Below are 9,849 nucleotides of genomic sequence, written 5' to 3' on the forward strand. Positions count from 1 at the left end.
TTTTGATAATGGATAGATGGATGTAACACACTGCCATTATCTGTTTAGTGCTGGAAATGTTCATACCTCTCTTCATATTCAGATTTAAACCAGAAAAGGGTGTGGTCGATCCATGAAGGGGTGTGTGGGATTTTTTTTTTTTTTTTTAATTTATCATTATTTTTTTAATGTTATGTTGAAACCTACCACTATGCACTGGAAACACTAGAAAACAGGGCTGCTGGAAATTTTGTTTTTCACTAACAAATTATAACATACCAGTTTGCAGAACTGGACTTCAATCGATTCCTGAACCACATGTGCTGTGGGCATTTATGGGAAGCTTTTCTGTATTCAATCTTGTGACTGAATAAGCAAGTTCACTGTTTTAAAGCAGTGATGCCTTTCCCAAATGTGCAAACTTGTTTTTTTTTTTTTTAATTTCAGCTACAATTGACAATAGCTGTGTGATATTTGACCAGATTTACTTTGTTTTAGGTTCCAGAAAGATCAGAAAAGTTTGCTTTTATGATTGGGTCCTTTAAGCAGCATCTCATAACGACCCTGATTTTGCGAGAAGGTTGTCTTTTAGTAACTATTTAAGAATGACAAACAGGTACAATTAAAATACAATTTAAAAAAAACATATAAAATGATTGTGCATAGGGCTCCACAAAAACAGTGTGTGTTTTGTATGAGCTATATGGAGTGGATCAGTACATGAAAGCATTAGAATAGAACAGATTGCCTTTATTGTCACTGCACAAATATACAACGAAATTTAGTTCATTATAGGAGAGCAAAGCCGCTGCGTATGTGCGCGCCGCCACTCTTGGGCACTTCAGCCCAAAGCCGTCCCATGTTAACCTAACTGCATGTCTTTGGACTGTGGGGGAAACCGGAGCAGACACGGGGAAAACATGCAAACTCCACACAGAAAGGCCCCCATCGGCTGCTGGGCTCGAACCCAGAACCTTCTTGCTATGAGGTGATGGTGCTAACCACGTACACCACCGTGCCGCCCACGGTGTGTGTGTGTGTGTTTGTACAGAAATATGATAGAAACACAATAGGCTTTATTTTGGAGCTCAGTAAGGCATTTTAGGTTGGGTTAAAGCTGAAAAGTGACTTCTCATTTGTATAACGTTAATAAACTTGGTATTCATTCTGCGAGAAGGTTGGGCAGGTTTCACGTAGATTGTCCAGGTACTGCCGATATGCAGATACTGCATCACAAATGCACACCAGTGTTAAGTCCCCCCCTCTCCTCCCCCAAAAAAGACTGAGAATTGACAAAAGACATCTAAATGCATGAATGAGCAGGTGTTCCTCAGAAAATGGTTGTTGAGTGTATGATGATGAACATGTGTGAGTGGAGCTGAGATGTCTAGATTTTTTTTTTTTTTTACAGCCCAAGGCACTGTGCTGCTGTTTACTAACAAACATTATCTGTGGATGTAAACCAAACACCCACGCAACTAACTTCTACACAGATGCATACAAACAGTGTGAGATGATCCTCTCTGTTTAAAGAATAGAGTAAGGTATTTATCAAGTACACAATGTGTCTGTGGCCACCACAACGTGCAGTTTGGCCATCCTGATGCATAAACAGGTAATTGTGTTACACTCTAACGTCATTTGAGGTTTATCTAGCTAAAGTCTGCGCTTTGTTTTTGTGCAAGTGTGTCAGAGCGAGGCTGCTTCCTGTGGTGGTAACATCAGATATTTTTAACTTGTCAAAAGTCTAAGTTGTTGTTGAAGTATTGCTGACGCTTGTTTATCAGTGTAGTGTTAGACAGTGTTCATTCATCCAGGCTGGGCTCATGTATAACCTCTCGCAATTCAATTTAAATAGTTATCAGTTTCCTGTTGCTGACGTCTGTCCTTTCTTCCATATGCTTCCAGGAGCATGACATTGAAACCCCCCACGGTGTTCTCCACGTCACTTTGAGAGGAACACCTAAAGGCAACCGGCCCGTCATCCTTACATACCACGACATTGGCCTTAACCGTGAGTTCTTCATCCAGGATAAGTACTGCTGTACAGAATCTAAAATGTGGAGTTCTTGCTTTTATTCATTTTCTAGAAGATTTGTCTACCTCGTGTGTATAACGTTCTAGGCTCCATTATAAAATTTCCCTGCTACGAACCGAGAATTCATCTAGACCAAAGGGATCTCAAACTTTTTGCACCCAGGGACCCCTTTAACTTTTAATATCAATTCTACAGATCCCCTCAGTACATGTTTGCTTACAATTTAAATGTAGTATTGAAAGACATCAAGCTTGGTATCCCGTAACATTCCACTGACGGGGGCATATTAGGTCTAAATTGAACTTTATTTATTATAGTCCTACTTGTTTTTGAGTTGAGGTTTCTATTAAACCTGTTTAGTTCAAGTGACTAGTCACACAGGATGATAACTTGGATAATGACGGGTTATGATTTCCACTACTAGGAGTGTGTGTGTGTGTGTGTGTATATATATATATATATATATATATATATATATATATATATATATATATATATATCACCACCCCGTATGGATGAATCTTTAACCAAATAAAAGATTGCTAGAGAAATCAAGGGAGCATTTAATGCAAATTACAGTACTGTCTGTTTGATTATGATCATGTGTATTATTGTAATAATCTATTCAACACGACTGTTGATTCGCAAAATAGTTTGAGAAAATACTTTTAACTTCTGCACATAATTCCTAAACATGCTCATACAGTGGGGCAAAAAAGTATTTAGTCAGTCACCAATTGTGCAAGTTCTCCCACTTAAAAAGATGAGAGAGGCCTGTAATTTTCATCATAGGTACACTTTAACTATGAGAGACAAAATGAGGAAAAAAATCCAGAAAATCACATTGTCTGATTTTTAAAGAATTTATTTGCAAATTATGGTGGAAAATAAGTATTTGGTCAATAACAAAAGTTCATCTCAATACTTTGTTATATACCCTTTGTTGGCAATGATAGAGGTCAAACGTTTTCTTTAAGTCTTCACAAGGTTTTCACACACTGTTGCTGGTATTTTGGCCCATTCCTCCATGCAGATCTCCTCTAGAGCAGTGATGTTTTGGGGCTGTCGCTGGGCAACACGGACTTTCAACTCCCTCCAAAGATTTTCTATGGGGTTGAGATCTGGAGACTGGCTAGGCCACTCCAGGACCTTGAAATGCTTCTTACGAAGCCACTCCTTCATTGCCCGGGCGGTGTGTTTGGGATCATTGTCATGCTGAAAGACCCAGCCACGTTTCATCTTCAATGCCCTTGCTGATGGAAGGAGTTTTTCACTCAAAATCTCACGATACATGGCCCCATTCATTCTTTCCTTTACACGGATCAGTCGTCCTGGTCCCTTTGCAGAAAAACAGCCCCAAAGCATGATGTTTCCACCCCCATGCTTCACAGTAGGTATGGTGTTCTTTGGATGGAACTCAGCATTCTTTCTCCTCCAAACATGACAAGTTGAGTTTTTACCAAAAAGTTCTATTTTGGTTTCATCTGACCATATGACATTCTCCCAATCCTCTTCTGGATCATCCAAATGCTCTCTAGCAAACTTCAGACGGGCCTGGACATGTACTGGCTTAAGCAGGGGGACACGTCTGACACTGCAGGATTTGAGTCCCTGGTGACGTAGTGTGTTACTGATGGTAGCCTTTGTTACTTTGGTCCCAGCTCTCTGCAGGTCATTCACTAGGTCCCCCCGTGTGGTTCTGGAATTTTTGCTCACCGTTCTTGTGATCATTTTGACCCCACGGGGTGAGATCTTGCGTGGAGCCCCAGATCGAGGGAGATTATCAGTGATCGTGTATGTCTTCCATTTTCTAATAATTGCTCCCACAGTTGATTTCTTCACACCAAGCTGCTTACCTATTGCAGATTCAGTCTTCCCAGCCTGGTGCAGGTCTACAATTTTGTTTCTGGTGTCCTTTGACAGCTCTTTGGTCTTGGCCATAGTGGAGTTTGGAGTGGGACTGTTTGAGGTTGTGGACAGGTGTCTTTTATGCTGATAACGAGTTCAAACTGGTGCCATTAATACAGGTAACGAGTGGAGGGCAGAGGAGCCTCTTAAAGAAGAAGTTACAGGTCTGTGAGAGACAGAAATCTTGCTTGTTTGTAGGTGACCAAATAATTTTACAGAGGAATTTACCAATTAATTCATTAAAAATCCTACAATGTGATTTCCTGGATTCTTTCCCCCCATTTTGTCTCTCATAGTTGAAGTGTACCTATGATGAAAATTACAGGCCTCTCTCATCTTTTTAAGTGGGAGAACTTGCACAATTGGTGGCTGACTAAATACTTTTTTTTGCCCCACTGTACACACACTCGATGCTAGGGTGCAAAATGTTTAGCATCATATTTTGAAGTACCTAATATATATTACATGCGTACATACACTGAAGGTTTGTTCTGTTTTATATTGCAGATAAGTCATGCTTCAACACCCTTTTTAACTTTGAGGACATGCAGGAGATCACGCAGCATTTTGCCGTGGCCCATGTGGATGCTCCAGGCCAGCAGGAGAATGCAGCCCCTTTCCCGACTGGGTAAGAAGGACGAGTTATTATCCTTACTATAGACTGTTTTTTTTACATTTAGACTGGGAAAAATGGTTATATGATCTTGACACCACAATAACTGATCGGAACAAGAATATGTGTTCCCTTTTTTTTTTTTTTTACACTTTTTAGTATTTTCCCCATTTTGTCCACAATTTGGTCACCTGCCAGTTCTCCCTGTCATACAACAGCTACCTCTGGGACACATGATGCCAGCCACAGCATGTTTTCAAACTGCTGGTCATGCTGCATCACAGGGAAGTGTAAAGCACTCGGGGTGCTGTCTACCCTTTTCTACATACACAAGCACATAGGCTCCCACAATTGGCTAGTTCTCCGCCATGGATGGCTGTGCCGTTGTCAAGATGTACACATGCAATCTCTCGATGATGGGGCAAAAGTTTTCCTGTTGCACCACATGGCTTTCTGTAACCACACACATTTATCAGTCCAGGTTAGATTAAATTAGTCTACTTATAAATGACTCATTTGTTTTATTTAACACATTTATGGCATTTGTCAGATGCCCTTATCCATTTATACAGCTGAGCAGTTGCGTCAAGGGCCTTGTTCAAGGGCCCAGCATTGGCATCTTGGCAGTGCCGTGATTTGAACTCGTGACCTTCTGATCAGTGGTTATCGTCTAACCGCTGAGTTACCGCTGCCCCACATAAATACAAACGTTAACGCCATCTGCTACGCAAAGTGAAATCGTGCACTTGAGTAAATATCGCAGTTGCGAATAAAAACACAGTTCTTGTTGGCAGTGTCTCACTAGTAGTTGTGATGATGCTTATTTGCCACAAGACTCGTATAAGGAATAGACTCGAGACACAGTGTATGCTTTGAATCTTTATTTAAAAACATCCGTTCTTATCAGACTGCAAGTATCCAACAATAGTTGTCAGACATGGTGTTTAAGGGTTACATATAACAGAGTGGCATAAAATCCAGCATGTTGCTGTGCAGTTAAATTTAAAATAAATATTTGATTTGTGCTTGACAACATGACAAACACGGTGAAAAGAAAAAAAAAAAAAACAGGACATGCTGTAATCCCCTTCCCAAAGTTACTCAAGTTGGTTACTTTCCAATAACAGCACTTTGTTTATGAAAGAATGACACATTTGTATGTTTTATCCGTATCATATCGATATTTAGATGTTGTGGAACATTCACAAAACAAAAGGTAGTTCTTGTTATTGCTAATAACAGCTATTTAACAATTATTCGCCGATGGCAAAGTGAATATAGGTGAATAATAACCAAGACGAAGTCGAGGTCATAAATACACAGGTGATTAAAAAAAAATACAATTAATTGTATTTTAAAAAGTCATTTATTTCAAACTTCAAAAGCAGCATGCAAATGTAATAACATGCGCAGGCTTGTGTCGCTTATCTATGCCGAGTCACTTTTGTTTTGAAAGAGATAAAAATAAAGCACAGTTCCACCTTACCTTTGAGTAGTTTTAGACCGAACTTCGTAGCATCTTTAGTGCTTTAATAGGAAGAAGTATTTTCTTTCATAACTTGTAATTGTTCCTCACTTACAGTGACGAAGCTCTTGGCCGCTATTTTACTGAGTCGCTTGAGGTGGTGAACAAGAAATATTCCAAATCTCTCGACCGATCAACATCCCTGATTTCCTATAATCACCTCTGTATTTATACTAAAAAAAAAAAAAAAGTTATTCTCTCACCATCTTCTGATTTCTTGAAGTTAATAAGACCAAAAATGCATCTTGTCAAGTTACTGAGAAACAGCAAAGCTCCCTGTCCTGAAGACTTTCCCCTGTCAGATAACTTTAAACCCTGACCTCTGTTACAAAGCAGTGATGCTGGAAACTCCTTGTGAAAATGTTAAATGAACATCTCACGTAAAACGTGACCATATCATCAAATATTCAAGTCTGGATATGTGGAGCATCGGTAACAAGTCCCTGTTTAACGATAAAAACAGCAAAGTATTAGAAGAAATACCTTAATATAGTCTTGTGATTTTTGCTGCAGTCATATACCATTAATCAACACCTTCTGACCAATCAGACTTGAGAATTAAACAGCTGTGTTGTTCATAATGTATTGCTCATAAAATGATTTGATGATGCACCTTTTTCATTTTTATCATTTCATGACCGTGCGCTTCTTTTGCTGTTGTTCAGCTGTTTTATCCATACATGTTGCAGTAGCTGTGCGTTGTCATTTAGTTAGCATCTTCCAGCTTGTGCAAGTATGAGTCACCTTTTAGTCACATGAATATCTCTATCTCTCTCTCTCTTTCAGGTACCAGTACCCTACGATGGATCAGCTGGCTGAGATGCTGCCCTCAGTCCTGACCCACCTTAAGTGAGTCTCCTTAACTCTCTGTAGTGCATGACCTCATGAAAATACAAAAAAAAATGATTTCATGTCATCTTTCCTTATCTGTCTGTTTGATTGCAGTGGATATCTCTGTATTATCCTTTCTGTAGAATCAATAGTGTGATTGGCATTGGTGTTGGTGCTGGAGCCTACATTCTCACCAGACTGGCGGTAAGTGAAATCTGTCACTGAGTAAAAGGTATCAACTGTGTTATTTAATGAATGTTTGTTTTTGGCATACCATTATTTATCATAGTACTGGACATGGGCAAATATATACAGCTCATAATAATGAATGGTTTGTGCTAAATCCTAAAACTCTTGATTGTCGTTTGGGTAAATCTCAGTTTGAACATTTACTGACAGTCACACTAGCATCAATTATTCAAGCATAATAGCCCCCAAACATAACTACGTCATCACTTGTTTACCGCAGCGCATTATGGGGGATCGCTGGGGTCGGTAGTTGAGCGATAAAAGCAGATGTTAGGTCAATTTTATGTGAGAGCGATGTGTGTGTGTGTATATATGTGTGTGTGTGTGTGTGTGTATGTATGTATATGTGTATATATATATATATATATATATATATATATATATATATATGTGTGTGTGTAATATATAGTACCAGTCAAAAGTTTGGAAACACCTTCAAATTCTGTTTTTATTTTTTTCCTACATTGTAAATTAATACTGAAGTCATCCAGACAATGCAGCAACACGTAAGGAATCATTTAGTAAACTTGTTAATCAAACCAAAATGTTTTAGATTTTAGATTCTTCAAAGTAGGCACCTTTTGCTTTGATTACAGCTTTGCACACTCTTGACATTCTCTCAATCAGCTTCATGAGGTAACCACTCGAAATGGTTTTCCAACAGTCTTGAAGGAGTTCCCAGAGGTGCTGAGCACTCGTTGGCTGCTTTGCCTTCACTCTGCGGTCCAACTCCTCCCAAACCATCTCAATCGGGTTTAGATCAGGTGACTGTGGAGGTCATGTCATCTGACGAAGCACTCCATCACCCTCTTTCTTGGTCAAATAGCTCTTACATAGCCTAGAGGTGTGTTTTGGGTCATTGTCCTGTTGAAAGACAAATGATGGGCCCACTAAGCGCAAACCAGATGGGATGGCATGTCGCTGCAGAATGCTGTGGTAGCCATGCTGGTAAAGTTTGCCTTCGATTTTGAATAAATCACCAACAGTGTCACCAGCAAAGCACCCTCATACCATCACACTTTCTCCCCCATACTTCACTGTGGGAACCACACATGTAGGAACCATCCGCTCACCTTTTTACGACTTATAAAGACATGGTGATTGGAACCAAAAATCTCAGATTTGGACTCATCAGACCAAAGGACAGATTTCCACTGGTCTAATGTCCATTCCTTGTGTTCCTTGGCCCAAGCTATTTTCTTCCTCTTGTTCTTCTTTAGAAGTGGCTTCTTTGCAGCACTTCGACCATAAAGTCCAGACTCACACAGTCTTCTCTGAACAGTTGATGTTGAGATGTGTGTGCTACTTGAACTCTGTGAAGCATTTCGGTGGGCTCTTATCTGGGGTGCTGTTAACTTGGGGTTTCTGAGGTAACCCTAGGTCTTCCTTTCCTGGGGCGGTCCTGATGAGAGCCAGTTTCATCATAACGTTTGATGGTCTTTGTGACTGCACCTGGGGATACTTTCAAAATTCTTAAAATTTTTCAGACTGGCTGACCTTCATTTCTTAAAGTAATGATGGACTGTCGTTTATCTTTACTTAGTCGAGTAGTTCTTGGCATAATATGGATTAGAACAGTACTCAAATAGGGCCATTCACTGTATACCAACTCTACCTCTTCACAACACAACTGAACAACTGATGGTCTCAAACACATTAAGAGGTCAAGAAATTAACTCTTGACAAGGCACAGCTGTAAACTGAAAGCCATTCCAGGTGACTACCTCGTAAAGCTGACTGAGAAAATGCCAAGATGTGCAAAGCTGTCATCGAAGCAAAAGGTGCCTACTTTGAAGAATCTAAAATATAAAACATATTCTGGTTTGATTAACACTTTTTTGTTTACCAAATAATTCCATATATATTCATAATGTCGATGACTTTAGTATTAATCTACAATGCAGAAAATTTTAAAATTATATATATATATATCAGGGCTTTACGTTAGCACCCGCCAAATGCGGGTAAAATCCGGCTTTGGCGGGTAATGACTTTAGTCCCACTAGCCACTTTGGCAGGTGGTTTATTCTGTGGTATGACAATATATTTTAATTGTAGTTTTCTCTGAAGGCATCTGATATAATAAACGCATTGCAATGTAATATTACGCGCCTACAATTCCCATGAGCACCTGCATAAACATTCTGACAACATTTTAGAATTGTTTAGAACGTTTGTTAACTGCTCAGATAAAATCAGTTATACGGTAACCTGCGGTTAATGAACGAAGCAACAAAGATGCTGAAGACTGACAAGTACACTATGTGGCGGCATATAGCTGGAGTTTCAAACCCTGCTGCTCAGGGGGAAAGGGGCAGGGATGATCAGGGCCGGAGCAGCATTTTAAAATCACCGAGGTCCGTGATGCACAAAGCGCACACCAAAACATTTCCGCCATATTTAAATGAGGGGTGAATTACACATCACACGAGATCTATTCCTGAAATTATTTTTAATGGTGTTTGAACTGAATATCATCAGTTTTGAAAAAAAATCATGCATGTGGCAAGAGTAAGAATAATTTAAGCTTGTTTAATGGTTTGATCTGGCCCAAGCAATGAGGACAAAAGTTACCCTAACCATGTAGCCTATGGAACTAAGATACATTAACAATCTGGCATCCGTTACACCTACACCCAAAAAAATTCTGGGAAAAAAATCAGTATACACCACCATGTTTTAGGCAAAGTTATCCAAGGCAAACAG

The 9,849-nt window shown here is 39.5% G+C and overlaps 1 protein-coding gene across 3 annotated transcripts in view; it reads left to right on the top strand.

The window, feature by feature from the left end:
* Positions 1-9,849, top strand: part of ndrg3b (ndrg family member 3b) — a 143,579-nt gene that overhangs the window by 100,074 nt on the left and 33,656 nt on the right. For all 3 annotated transcript variants that reach the window (XM_060938005.1, XM_060938006.1, XM_060938007.1), the window contains 4 exons: positions 1,888-1,993; positions 4,433-4,553; positions 6,850-6,912; positions 7,038-7,098. In XM_060938005.1, coding sequence (XP_060793988.1) covers positions 1,888-1,993; positions 4,433-4,553; positions 6,850-6,912; positions 7,038-7,098 — 351 coding nt within the window. The remainder of the gene's footprint in view (positions 1-1,887; positions 1,994-4,432; positions 4,554-6,849; positions 6,913-7,037; positions 7,099-9,849) is intronic.

This window comes from Neoarius graeffei, chromosome 13, assembly GCF_027579695.1.
Source record: "Neoarius graeffei isolate fNeoGra1 chromosome 13, fNeoGra1.pri, whole genome shotgun sequence".
NCBI classification, from domain to species: domain Eukaryota; kingdom Metazoa; phylum Chordata; class Actinopteri; order Siluriformes; family Ariidae; genus Neoarius; species Neoarius graeffei.